The sequence below is a fragment of the Nuphar pumila genome, chromosome 9 (genome assembly GCF_984573655.1).
Source record: "Nuphar pumila chromosome 9, dmNupPumi1.hap1.1, whole genome shotgun sequence".
Taxonomy (NCBI): domain Eukaryota; kingdom Viridiplantae; phylum Streptophyta; class Magnoliopsida; order Nymphaeales; family Nymphaeaceae; genus Nuphar; species Nuphar pumila.
The window spans coordinates 2,833,352-2,848,300 of NC_143257.1; the positions used below are offsets into that span (position 1 = coordinate 2,833,352).

Consider the following 14,949-nt stretch of genomic DNA (forward strand, 5'->3'; position numbering starts at 1 on the left):
CTCTGGATATAGTGGCCTATTTTGATGCTGACTATGCAGGATCTGTAGTAGATAGAAAATCTACCAAAGGATTTTGTGTGTTCCTGGGAGACAACTTGATCTCTTGGAGAAGTAAAAAGCAAAATGTGGTTTCTAGGTCGAGTGCAGAATCAGAATATCGGGCTATGGCCCAAACAGCTGCTTAATTGATGTGGGTTCGTACTGTTCTTCTTGATCTTCAGGTGAAGGTTTCCTCTCCCATGACCATGATGTGCGATAACAAAGCTGCAACATATATAGCGAACAATCCTGTATTTCATGAGAGAACAAAGCACATTGAGTTGATTGCCACTATGTAAGGGATATGGTTCAAGCGGGTCATATCACTACCCAATATCTAAAGTCGGAAGACCAAGTTGCAGATATGTTCACAAAACCTCTTGCCAGACCAAATTTCTCAAAATGTTGTGACAAGCTGAGCATGATTGATATCTATGCTCCAGCTTGAGGGGGAGTGTTGAGAATAGGTGGTTTTAAGTAAAGTTATTTTATATTAAGATGCTATTTGTATTTTAGTTTTTTTATAATGGGGCTTTATTGTAATTAGGCCTTTAAGCCTCTCTCTATTTAACATAGAGAGAGGCCCTAATATTGATATCGAGTTTTGAGGTTTTCTGTGCAGCCGTCTCTCTCTCTCTCTCTCTCTCTCTCTCTCTCTCTCTCTTCTCTCTCTAGGACTCGGTTCATCTTCTACAAATAAAATATGCGAAAATACAATACGAGGGCCTCTAAAGACTCACAAGATCATAAACACAAAGTGCACATCCAGATACACAAGTCCAACTAAGGGACAATACAAGAGCACAAAGACACAACATAAGCTAAGCAGTAAGGGCATTCAAGACATTAAAGAATTATAAAGAACACAAAACATAAAAAATATTCATCTTATTGAGCATGAATGTTTGAGAGAAGCATTATAAAATGAAAGGGGATAAAAGCCCCAATTTATACACATACAAGAGAGAGGGAGACTTCAATAGAGCTGGCAGACTGTTATAACAACTATAAATATAGTTGTTCGAACAACTATATTGACTAGTCAACTCTAATGTTAACTAGTTAAAAAAGAACCCAACAACTCTATTTGGTATTTGACCAAATATTTCCTATAAAAGCAAAAAAAAGACAAAAAGAAAAGAATAAAGTAAAAGTATTAATGTGCCCCTAATGGGCACAACCTATTACAAGGACTGAAATGACCAAGATACCCCTAATGGATATATACTTATTACATCATTATAAATAAAAAAAATATATATATATATATATAATATGAACCAAAAATATATATGTATGAAAATACATAACCTCAAACTTACGGTGTGATATACCAAAAGTTTGAAAATACAAAAAGAATCAATGTGAAGGATCAAAGTCTTCAAGTGTCTTCATTGAAAGTCTCCATCTTTATGTCGTATCAAAAAATTTTGCAAATACAAGTCTTTGAACAGTGGCAGATCCAGGATTTTGCTTAAAGGGGGCTAAAAATGTTTATAATAAAATAAAATATAAAGCTAAAATATATACAGGATTTTGCTTAAAGGGGGTCAAAATTTTTTTATCAAAAAATAAAATATAAAACTAAAATATAAAGGGGGGCAATATAATTTTTTATAATAAAATAATAAAAATTTTCAAAACTTTCTTAAAAAGGGGCAAAAAATTTTATAATAAAATAAAATATAAAACTAAAATATATCCAGGATTTTGCTCAAAAGGGAGTAACCAAATTTTATAATAAAATAAAATATAAAACTAAAATATAAAATGGGGCAATATAATTTTTTATAAAATAATAAAAAAAATTCAAAAGTTTAGGAGGGGCTCGAGCCCCTCTTCGCCCCCTGAATCTGCCCTTGTCTCCGAATGTCTTTATTGGTGAACATCCATAAACGCCTTCATCGACTATCTCCATCTTCATGATATGATGCATCAAAGATATTCCTTTCTCAATTCATCACATCTTTAAAAACCTGCAGATAGAACAAAACAAAGGTTCCAACTACAAAAAAAAAAATCCTAACCCAATAGTTATAAAGTTTTTAAAACAAATATATTTTTGAACAAGAGAAATGTTAGATAATCATAAAGAAAGATAAGACGAGCATACCTCAAGGATAAATTTTTAATAAATCAAATCATAAACCCAAAATCAACATTAAATATTGATCATAAGAGAATTTGATCACTGAAGGACATAAATAATCAAGAAGAGAAAAACAATTATGCATAAATAATATCCCAAGGATTTTTAGAAAAGCATTTCAAATGAAATAACAAATCATCACCAACAACATGCATATAAAATATAACATTTCAAAAGAACACTCAAGAAGAGGAGATAATTAAATTCATGCATACAACAATGTGAACAAGATAATTAATATGAAACACATATATATCTAACATGCAATTAAAGCATATTTAATGCACATAATAATAAAAGAGAGCAATTTCACAAATCACAACCCATTAGAATTCATTCACATAACCTAGAATGGGCTTAAGCACAAAAAACTAAACATCAATCTTAAAATATATATATATATTATTAATGAAATGCACATAAAATGCATAATTTTTTATCAATAAACTTTTTTCATACAAGTAGAAAAAGTTTAGAAATTTTATGGAGAGATTTTAAAAATTCCACACAACAAAAGGAATGATATTTGCAAATCTCAACAATAGTTCGATCACCACAAGCAATCACCTCACTAGACCTCCAAACCTAAAAAATCAAGTGTATAAGCTACTAGAATAAGCGCATAATCACAATGTCACTAATGGCCTAAAAAACACACAAAAGCGTGAATAACCAACATCTCTTATCTACATAAAATGACACTTAAACAAGTGTATTAACTACTAGAACAAGAGCATAATCACAATGCCACTAATAGGCTAAGAAACACAAAAAATGTGTGAATAACTAACATCTCTTGTCTACATAAAATGACACTTAAACAAGTGTATCAGCTATTAGAACAAGAACATAATCACAATGTCATATATGGGCAAAACAAACACACCAAAGTGTGAATAACCAACGGGTGCACATAACTCACCACATTTGAAAAACATCTCTTGTCTACATAAAATGACATTTAAATAAGAGGTACAATATGAGAAAATGCACGAGGTTAGAGAGCTTATAATGAAAAAAACTCATGTCATCAAGGTAAGGAAAAGATTTACAAATCAAGGCAGAAATATTAAATTTCAAAACCTTTCGAAACACCATGGTTTCAAAAATAGATCGCCATTACAAATAAACATAATTATAAGCATCTATAATACAAATGACCAAATATTCAAATGAGTGATATAATACACCCACAGAACCAGAGATCAAACAAACGTCAGTTAGAGCCACACTATAAGCAAACAATCTAAACTGTTAAAACTGAGGTGCACACAACTCAACCCAACAAACAACTTTGGTTCAACAAAAGCAACAAGGCCAAAAACAAAATATGCATCATATAAAAAATCCGTGATGGACAAAACAAATGCCATAAGAAGGCAATAAATACTCAAAAAAATCAATTTCCAAATAAGTGAGTTCATATATTAGAACCGATTTGAAAAAACAAAGTTTCAAAACAAATCCAATAATGGTAGATAAAAATTTAGAATTAATATAGTTAATCATATGCACAACAAGATGTCGATTGATGCAATCATATGCATAGTCAATAAAAGCTCAATCTAGATTACAAGTCTACTATGAGACAACAATGGCATATAACATTAAAGAGAGCCAAGACATATACAGAGATTCTCAAAGAACCATATAGAAAACCAAGTGCATACACAAGTAGAACTAATCATGGATACTCACAAAAAGATCAAAAACTAATGTATATGCAAAAATTTTAATAACTTAAAGCCACATATCTTATACAAAAGGTATGAAGAATCACATAAGATATGCATAGGAACACATTTAACATATGCAAGTGATAGATTAAGGCACTAAGAGTATATACCAAAGAAACCACAATATAAAAAATAATATTTTATAAATAACAAGTATGCATTGAATCAAGAGTCTTTAATCAAGAACACACATCTCCACCAAAGATCTAAGTGGACAAACACACCCATCAATAATGGACAAGTACTAAAGTGAATCATGAGGGAAACACTTATAACATCCAGGCAAACACAAAGAAGTTTCTCATAATTCTCATCTTAATATTTTATTAAAAACTAAGTGTGCAATAAAAACATAATATTTAAATCTCATGTAAAACATGTAAGATAATTTTCATTAAAGAGACATGAGACTAAGAAAATAACATAAGACTAAGAACCACAAAATGACCAACAAGAGAAACGCCCAATAACATAATTGTTGTCCAAAAAAAGGACCACAAAAGGTATTTATTAAAGTGAACCATAAGAAATCATGCTCAATACTTTATGCACGAATAAACAATCTCATTTATCATGTAAGGCAACCACAAGTGCACAAGGATCAAATATCAATATAAAAATTATTTATTCATAAGAGATCATAATTTTTAATACTTCAAAAGCTACTTTAAGTTTCACATAAGAATACACCAAGAATAAAGAGAAAAATTAAACACAAGTTAAGCAAAAATTCATAAGATCATACTTGTGAAAGACACACAACACCATTTCAAATTATTTTAATATATATGACAATTTTTCAAAAAGAAACAAAACAAAGTTCAATAATAAATACGACCATGATTTGACATTTATAAACATGAATTGTTTAAATAAAACATCTAAATGCCAAAAATACATGATCAAGAATACTAGATCGTATATTTACATATCAAATAAAGTAAGTTCTGAAAAGCTAAGTTTCAAACTAGATCTCCTAAAAGCATACACATATAATTTCACAAGATCAAACAAATATTATAAACCTTATAAAATATTTAATAAAAATAAATCCAATGATAAATTATGTTTTTAAGCATTTAAAGATTTCAGCTTTTTTTATAAAAATAAAAAATAATTTTTCATAGATAAGGAAAATGAGTGATTTCTCATGCATAATGCATGAGATAGATAACACAACACTTAAAGATATAAGATACATACTGGGTCAAGATTTTCCTCGAATCCAAGCTACACAACTATTACGAAGCACAAAATCGAACAAAAGAATCCCAAGATCAAAAGAGGCAAAATACCAATAAGGATTTCTTGGCTCTGATACCATGTAATGAAATATGCGAAAAATACAAAATGAGGGCCTAAGGGCTTACAAGATCATAAACATGAAGTGCCCATGCACATACATAAGTCCAACTAAAGGTCAATACAAGAGCACAAAGGCACAATACAAGCACTAAGTACATTCAAGACTATGTAATCCCAATTTAGTTCCTGTTTCACACACACACACACACACAAGTCATTCCCCCTTGCAATGGAGGTTTCAACTTAAATTAAAGAAGCCAAGGCTTTCAAAAATCAGGAAAATTCTAATCTATTAGATGAATGAGCTAGATGCATCAAGAATGCACAAAAGTCCACCAAACTGTCTGCAAACCACTTACTAAGCAAGGCACTCTCTTGCCCAAATTAGCGTCCATAAACGCGAGATTTCAAAAAATAGAAGGGTTTATACAGGCTGAAGTAGCATCAACTTCCTGATTTTTCCAACCTCGAGCACATTCGACTCCAAGGAAGTGTTTGGATGCACCCACTTATGTAGGTGCACTTAAACACCCTCAAGCGTGAAGAATATGATAAGTGAACCAAAAAAAGCATTGGTTTATCAGACTCTTTATCTTACATATAAGATTGTATCAGACTAGTCAGGAAGAAATTAGGGAAAGTAGGTAGAGAAGTTTTGGGGATTGGAGAGGGAGAAAAAGGAGAAGGGTTGGTTGGTTTTGGGACACTGGTGGTGGGGATGTTATACCTTCACGATCACGCGCTTCACGTCCTTCACGAAGGCTCGTGTTGACTCCATCGACGTCTCTCTCTCTCTCTCTCTCTCTCTCTCTCTCTCTCTCTCTCTCTCTCTCTCTCTCTCTCTCTCAGAGCACAAGCATGGCTGAAGAGAGGGATGGGGTTTTTGTAGGACTGGTTGGCACGTTTAGAAGTGAAAAAATAGTAGGAAAAACGAAAGTATGAAAGGAAAATTTATAACCTTTTCAACCATTTCAAATGAGAGAAAAAATTTGAAAGAAAAGTTTTTCAATGATTTTTTTTATATAAAAAATTCCTTACCGTAAAGGGAGAAGTGCGAGAAGAAACAAATGAAAAGCCAACATGCTACATTTTAATGTAAATTTTTTTATATTTTTTTACTTAGCTTTTCTCATGCTATTTTTCATTTGAACTTTAAGCAATCTTTTTCTTTGAGAATTTTTCTAGCTTTCAAACCCTTACAAAAATCCAAATCCGCCTATCATTCCGATATTTTATATTTAACTGCATGCCCAAGATATGCGGTTTGAGTAGGGATGGCAGTGGACCGGGGGACAATGGGCCCCGCCCTACCTCGCCCCGTTTGGACCGGGGATAGAGGCGGGGATGAAGGTTAAAATCTATTCCCGTGCGAGGATGGAGGGGGGACAAAGGAAACGTGAAAGAAATGAGAAATGGGGGGAAAGCGCGGGAAGAAACAAATGGAAAGCAAGTTTCCCTTATGCTCTCCCGTTTAAGGGAGAAAGTGCTTTCCTCTTTACAGGCACTTTTCAAAGATTATATAACAATTGAAAAGCAAGTTTTCCTCATGCTCTCCCTTTTTGGGGAAAGAAGCCCTTCAGGGGTGCCCCTTCCCTAGAATCCACTTCCATGGAAAACGAAATCGGACTCTCCCCCACGAGAACTGTTTTTGTGGAAAATTGTTGTCCAACATGTATTTTGGCATGCCCAATGAGGGGATTCCACGGTACCATGTTTGTTTCAAAAAATTTAGCACTGCAGAAAAGTATTCCCATCGATGAGTTTTCGCGAAGAATGCTCATTTTCCATGACATGCAAACGCCCCAACAGTGACTTCTTTTATTTTAGACAACAGACTTTTTATTAAAATATTAATAAAAAAAACTATGACATGCGCTGATACACAGCTAAAAGAACCAATTTTGAGGTGTTTAAGCTCGGCTTGTGGCAAGCACAGGCCAAGATCAGCTGATAACAAGTCCATGTACAACAAGCCAAGCTTGAGATGGCTCGTTAAAGAAACAAAAAGCCAAATCTTGAGAGTAATAGGAGTTTGACTGTGTGTACCTATTCACTCGAGCTTGAGTATGTTCATTTATCAAAAATTACATTATTTCAAAAACTGAAAGCAATAAGATATTATTCCTATGCTTACTACTTACAAGCCAACTATTTCTATCATTTGTTTCACATTAGGTTGCGTAATGTAAATATGAGAACTATAAATATGAGCATTTCCAACACTTTTTTTGCAAATCCAACTGATGATGTGCTTGTCACGGTGAATTTTTTAAGAATCAACAATTGGATCATGTATTTTTTATCAAAAAATATAATTTTGAATGCTTGAATATTTATGAAGATTATGAATCATTGATTTTAAACCCTTAAAAGAACCTTTTTTGTGCATCAAAATTGGATTATTCAAGAGCAGGTTCTTATAAAACCAAGCATGTAGATCACATTTCTATGGTTAGATTCAAGAGAAAAGGACAAAAAGTCTATGAAAACAACAGTTCACACATTAGTTCTCATATTCTAGTGATTATATATCTTAAATAAATCTATTACTACTTAATGAGTCTATACGAGCCAAGTCAAGTTGAATGCCTATCCTTCTTTTTCTTTATATGCAAGCTGGGGGTTAGTCAGACACCTACCAGATATCTCTTAAGCCCCATGTGTTTGAGGGATTCGAACTCGGCTTTCAGCTTAGCATAGGACCCTGCTTACCACATGTTTGGCTTGCTAAGTCTACTTATGAGTTTAAATAGACACGTTGCAAAGCTAAGCACAATCGAGACTACTAATGACTCATCTCATTTCCCAACCCTATTGATATGATGGTATAATGCTTGGCTATCTATGCTAATTAATAACTATTTTGTGCAAGTCTCATGTACTGCTAGCTAATCAACTAGGGTTGAGAAACAAGCTGAGTTGCTCGTGGCTTGGATCATGTTTGTCTCGTAAAGAGCTTGTTCAAACTCGTAAAATAAGCTCGACAAACTTGATATGAACAACGGGTACTCAGATTGGCTTAACTCATAGAAACTCATTAGGTAGTAAGAAATAGATTTTAGTTATATTTTACACACATGTTTTACATGCATTCTTTTTGTAATCCAATTTCTCCTAGCTCTAAAATGATGCATTTTTTTATAAACATGCTAGCTGGAGCTCATTTTACTTGGGCTAATTATGATTCAAACTTGGTTTGGCTTACCACAAGAATGAGCCAAGCTTGTACACATCAAGCTCTTCTCATTCAGCTCTTTTAGCAGCCTTATAATCAACTTTGGATTTAACTTGGCTTTGTCTCAGGGATAGTAAAAAAGTCCTGGATCAACATGGTAATATTGTGTTTTATTGAATGGCGAAAGGTAAATAGCCAAAACACTCTCTCTCTTCATATCTCTTGGTGTACTCTCTAGTGGGCAAGAGAGACCCGTGATTTTTACACCAGTGAGTTCGTGAGCAAGTCAAGTGGTTTTCCTTAATTGTCAAAAAAACTATTGAATATCACATACACATCCAAGGTCAATAAAATGCTATACATGTCTAATTTAATATTTATATTTAAAGTTAAAATCCATAATAAACATGTTAAAACACTCGTATTGCTAGCAAATCATGTCATGCGATAATAAAAAAACAAAGTTATCCGACCAATTATCCATGTGTCAATGTTGTCCGCACAACCTAAAACAAATGTTGGACTTTGAACACAAATTTTTTTGTACAATTCAAACAAATGTTGGATGAAGTACAATTGATATGGAAGAGAACATGTGTTCTGATTGTTTTGTTTAAACAAGTCATCAAAACTAATGAAAACCAAAGGTTGAGACAAGCTTACTTAAATTTGCTTTATGAAACTCTAAGATTGCTTTTTATCATACTAATTTATATGTTTGTGCTCGCATGTTTTAATTTAAGATTACGTGAGCACCTTTGCTTATGAATAATGGGAAATAAGCCATTTTGTGGGTCATTTGTTTCAACTCCCTTATTTTATTAGTCATATATAATTTAATGTGAACTTCGTAGTCTTCAAAAAAATGTGTGAACCTCATTTTAAACAAGTGTATACGACACCTAAGGGGTAGAGCGATATATCGCATGAAGTTTATCAATTCTGCACGACATTTCAACATTGACTATTTGCGATTTTGGACATGAAAAGAATATCATAAATTATGAAGTTTTTAGAGAAACACATCAAATTATCGATACAGTACAATAATTTTTTGATTTATAAATATCTCACAAAAATATAGAGAGAAATTACCCAAAAGTCAAAAACAATAAATTTTGGTGAGTTTTTTTTTTTATTAAAATCATAAATATCACATTTTAAACATGATATTTATGTTTTTATTGGCTATTTATCATGAAAAACCATGTGGTTTTTATTTATTTTTTCATATAAAAATTATTTTTTGTATTTTTAATTTATTTTTTATTGCCTAAATTTTGCCGATCAAATGCCAAATTTTCAAAAAGTTTTAAAATTCTTGCGAGTTTTTGCCTGCCGATGTTTTACCGTTTTCAATTTTTGTCACTATGTAGTCTACTTTGCCTTGCCCTACTGACCACGGATTTTGACAAACCAACGGCCTCGATGATGACTCACCGAGTCTACACAAGAACCTAGCCTACACATCCGCTCCTTTTTGTCACAAAGGACGCCATATTCGATTACGCTAGCACCTTGCGGGCCCCTCCGCGTCCTGAGCTCATCATTTAGCTCGCGCCTCACTGTATACGTGCTGAGGTGCTTATCCGTTGCGCTATCTCCGGCAACTGCCCGGAAATCCCCATTTTCTGGCGACATGCTGGGTTGCCTCCACGCTTCCGGCCACCACCCGGCCGGAATCCACTTCCGGACGGCCGTTTTCCACCGCTTCCCGCCCTCAACGACGCGCGTCACGGCGGTAAGGGAAGCCCCCTATTCTTCTTGTTTCTCCTCCTCCTCCTATCTTTCTCTTTTACTTCACGCCGGCGTAACCGACATAAGCTTCAGTGGTTTCCGTACACCGGAAATCATAAGCTCCGGCGATGCTAGGATGCTTCGACCCGGAATCGGAGAAACGCCCTTTTCTTCGATTTCTTGTCAGAATTTCGTGTTTTTTTTTTTCCACAGTTCCAGCCTTCCCAGTTGCGGCGTAACAGCAGGAGGGGGATTCTCTCTGTGAGATCATCATCTGCAACGGAGAAAAAACCCACCTCGGACGGTAGAATGCTGGTATGCACGATTCGATCTCTGTTCCCAAGCCAATTTGTTCGAGTCGCTTGATTTGGTTGGGCTTTGAGTGAAAATTCTACAGGTGTTTGTTCCTCCACATCCGTTGATCAAGCACTGGGTTTCGATTCTTCGTAATGAGCAAACTCCTTGCCCGATTTTCAGTGAGTTTTTGCTAGTTCTTCCATCGTGTTTTTCGTTACTTCCCGATTCTTCTTCTTTGCAATTCAGTGTTTCATGCTGCGTATAAGAGCACTCGTAGTCGTGGATGCAGTATCAATGGTGGTTCAGTGCCAAACTCTCCCTACCCGTACCTACCTCGGTGACACAGATGTGTGATAATTGGGTTCATCATATAAGGTCTTGAAGTTCAAGATTTAGTTCACTTTAGCACCTTGGTTATTTTTAAAATATTTACACTAAAGGAAGGTTCAAACCTTAAAGGTACCTTCCTTTATGCATGTTATTTCACAAATTGCCTTGAATGACAAATTTTTTATTATTTTGAAATTAGGGGGAAATGTTGTAAAATTAGTTTCAAAATAATTTATAAAATCATATGAGTTGTTGATTTGAGGTTAAATGTGATTTCTAAAAATTATTTACAAAATCCCTTGTATTTTGTCCATTTGTGGTATATGATCATTTAGGGTCATAGACTCATAGTTGTCTAAGTCTTATGATTATGAACTTTTTCATAGGTGTTGAGAGTCAAACTTTTACATCCTTGGTACATCTTCACAATGAGGGAAAGAATGATAATTTGATTTTGAAGATGCAAGTACAATCCATGTAATGCCTCTTCACAAGTTATCTCTTAGAAATTTGACTTTAAAACTTAAGAGTCAAATAATATGTTGACATGTGTCAAATTGAAAAGAGAAGAGACACTCAATCATTGGCATGGGTAATGTCTTTTGACCATTCATGTGGATGAAAGGGTATGACACTTATCATGAAGTGTGTCAATACCCATTCGTAGAATGCAAATGTTTGTCTCATATGAGATATGAGATACACCCTTTGACATTACTACTCATGCATGTCTATATAAAGACATTATAATAGACTATTCGCAGATTTTTTTTTTTTTACATTCTTTCTCTAATATCTCTCTAGTTTTCTGTCTATTTTTAAATCTATTTTTTGCATTGGATTGCTAAAAATTTAGCCTCTAATATGAAGTAAAGGGACTTTGCTTTTAGTGGCTTGAGAAGTTATATGCAAGACATTATCAGAGTGTTTCAACATATTATAACACTTTTAAAAGGTCATGCAAGACCAAGTAAGTGCAATAATCAGGGTTAACTCATTGAATCCCTAAGGTAGACGTTAAAACCCCTTGCACCATTGTGGGGAACATTCACTACCTTAAAGAAGCAAATGTGTGTTGTGCCTTGAGCCAAAACCCCTGTTGGAAAGTGTAATTCCTATAGTTCTAATTTTATGATCTAGTATTCATTGTTGGAGAGTGCTTCATATGCTTATTATTGAATCAAGAAAATTATTTTTTCTAACAATTTTTAATTTGATATTTGTTTTGGTTATTATTTTCTTTAAAATTTCAACACAATTTTAAGGTAGTAAACATCCCCCATAATGGTTCAAGGGGTTTTGGTGTCTACCTTAGGGATTCAACGAGTCATCCCTATTTGCTACACTTAAGCACGACCTTTTAGAAGTGTTATAATAAACAATAACACTTCCATAATTCTTTGTTTATAACAACTTCTCAAGCCACTAAAAAGCAAAGTCTCTTTACTATAGGGTAAAAATTAAACTTTTAGCAATCCGATGCAAAAAACAGTTTTAAAATTAGGTAAAAAACTAGGGAGATATAAGAGAAAAAAAGGTAGAAAAATAGAACTCATTTGCGAATAGTTTACCCTGTTTTCTTTATATAGATACGCATGGATAGTAATGTCAAAGGGTGTGTTTCATATGAAACGCCCCTTTGCATTTTATGGATGGGTGTTAAACAACCATTCATGATGAATGTCATATCCTTTCATCCATATGAATGGTAATGGGATATTACCCATGCCAACGGTTGGTGTCTCTTCTCTTTTAAATTCTACACATGTCAATATATTAATTGATGCTCAAGTTTTAAAATCAAATTTCTAAGTGACACTTTATAAAGAGACATCACATGGATTGTACTTGCATATTTAGAGTCAAATTACCACTTTTCCTTACTTGTGGATAGGAATCAAGGATGAACAAGTTTGATTCTCAACACCCATAATAAAGTCTATAGTCATAAGACTTGGACAACTATGACCCTCAATGGTCATAAACTGCAAATGGACCAAATATAAGGGAGTTTGCAAATAAATTTTAGAAATTACATTTAACCTAAAATCAACAACTTATATATGATTTTATAAATTATTTTAAAACTATTTTTGTAACATTTTCCCCTAGTTTCAAAATAATGAAGAAAAAAGTGGCATTCAAGGCATAAAACAAAATAACAAGCATAAGGGATGGTACCTTTAAGGTTTGAACCTTCCCTTAGTGTAAATATGTTAAAGTTCACCAATGCATTAAAGTGAATTAAATCTTGATTTTATAATTTTTTTTTGAAACTAATTTTAAAACTATATCATATAGGTTAATAGTTGCTAAAATTGTTTGTATGTGATGTGAAAACGACTTAGCAACTTTCATTTTTTTTTTAATTTTTATATTTTTTGGTCCAAGTGACCCCATGGATGTGTTCTACATGTTTTTAGTGAGAACTACCAAAATCCAACCTGTGTACAAGTTTTTTCGGTGATGCAAAAATCAACAGTTGTAAATGCATTGATTTTTTTTACTCAAAAAACATGATCTGAGGGTCGTTCCCTACTAATTTGAGCATGCTGAACACATCTACGAGGTTAGATTGAGTCAAAACAACATGCATTGTGAAATTCCAACTAGATTGTACCTACAATCGACTACATTGAATATAAACCCTAAATATATGTGTGTGTAGGGTGGATATGTTGGAAATGTTTGTCTAATATAGCTCCTTTGAGGTTGTTTTGAATGTTAGTTCATTGTATGAGATTTTTTTCTGCTATTGACATGCTCATTTGGTTTATTTAATTTAGGGAATGCAATGGCAGAGCTTGGAAGGCTACTTATTTATGAAGCTTCAAGAGATTTGTTGGTAAGTCTAAGCCACTCCAATTTATGGGTGTTATAGGCGGTGAAAGTCATGATCATTTCTTATGAAACTACATTGTAGATTCTGTGCAAATGGCTCAAATAGAGGTCGCACAGGTGTTTCTAATCTTTATTTCATGTTCCATTTGAAATGAAGTAAAATTTTCTCTATTGTTTATGGTAGTAATGAGTCTGGTATTTAAATCTTGTGTATATTACTTGTGACCTTTAAATACTAATGCTGATACTGGATAAATCTCTAAATGTATATCCACCTCACTGTTACATTTTCAGAATGAAATGTCATATCCAATCCTAGCCATAGCGGCTGCTGTCCGATGATGGGGACAGCTTTTAACCTTTGGAATGACCTTGCAAGGATTAAGCAAAAGAGGGACTGATTTGCAAAATCCCATAAGGTAGGGACAATTTTGCAAATTGGCCATAAGGCAAGGACTGTTTTGCAAAAAAACCTTTTTAAAAGTAGCTAATGGTATTGTAATGAAATGATGTCCAAGAAAAAAAATCTTCAAATGCCACTTATGGGCAAGAGCTTTAGTGCCACAAAGCACTCAAAAAGAACATATAAGAGAGCACTCACAATTTTTTTTTATTATTCTTAAAATACATAAAGAAGAATGCATAAGAAATAGAATGGGGAGATCCCATTTAAATACAAAAGAGCCAAAGAGGACTAGCCGGCTAGCTTGACTAGCCATGAGACTAGCCTAACGACTAGTCAGCCTAGCTGATTTGAATACAAAAAAATAAGAAAAAAAATAAAAATAATGCATTATATCCCTGGATACTTCATAAATATACATACATAAATAAATTATATATATATATATATATATATATATATATATATATATATATATATATATATATAAACATTCCCCCTCAAACTTACTGATCGAAAGTTTGCTAAGGAGAAGATTAAATCTAGAAGGAAGAGTCTTGGTGAAGAAATCTGCTAATTGATGCTTTGAATTCACATAGGGTAAAGATATAGTCTTCTTCAAGAATTCTTTGCGAATGTAATAAGCCAATTTTGATATGTTTAGTTCTCATGAAATGTGTAATTTCCTGACATGCATATCGCACTTTTGTTGTCACAACACAACTTAGATGACTTCATCAAATGGACTCCATGTCCCCCAATAATTGTCTCAATCACACAAGCTTCAAAGTAGTAGATGTTATAGCTTGACACTCTTCTTCAGTTGATGATAGTGATACGTGTTGTTGCTTTTTGCACTTTCACAAAATTAAGGAATCACCTACAAAAACACAAAAAACAGTGATTGAGCAACAATTATTTGGATCAGTATAGGCAA

The 14,949-nt window shown here is 33.4% G+C and overlaps 1 protein-coding gene across 1 annotated transcript in view; it reads left to right on the top strand.

Annotated features, from left to right (window-relative positions):
- Nucleotides 1–9,985: 9,985 nt before the first annotated feature.
- The window catches only part of UPP (uracil phosphoribosyltransferase), a 56,662-nt gene continuing 51,698 nt past the window's right edge, over nt 9,986–14,949 (top strand). The window contains exons 1-4 of the mRNA XM_090017449.1: nt 9,986–10,145; nt 10,355–10,456; nt 10,539–10,617; nt 13,555–13,613. Coding sequence (XP_089873575.1) covers nt 10,044–10,145; nt 10,355–10,456; nt 10,539–10,617; nt 13,555–13,613 — 342 coding nt within the window. The 5' untranslated portion in view covers nt 9,986–10,043. The remainder of the gene's footprint in view (nt 10,146–10,354; nt 10,457–10,538; nt 10,618–13,554; nt 13,614–14,949) is intronic.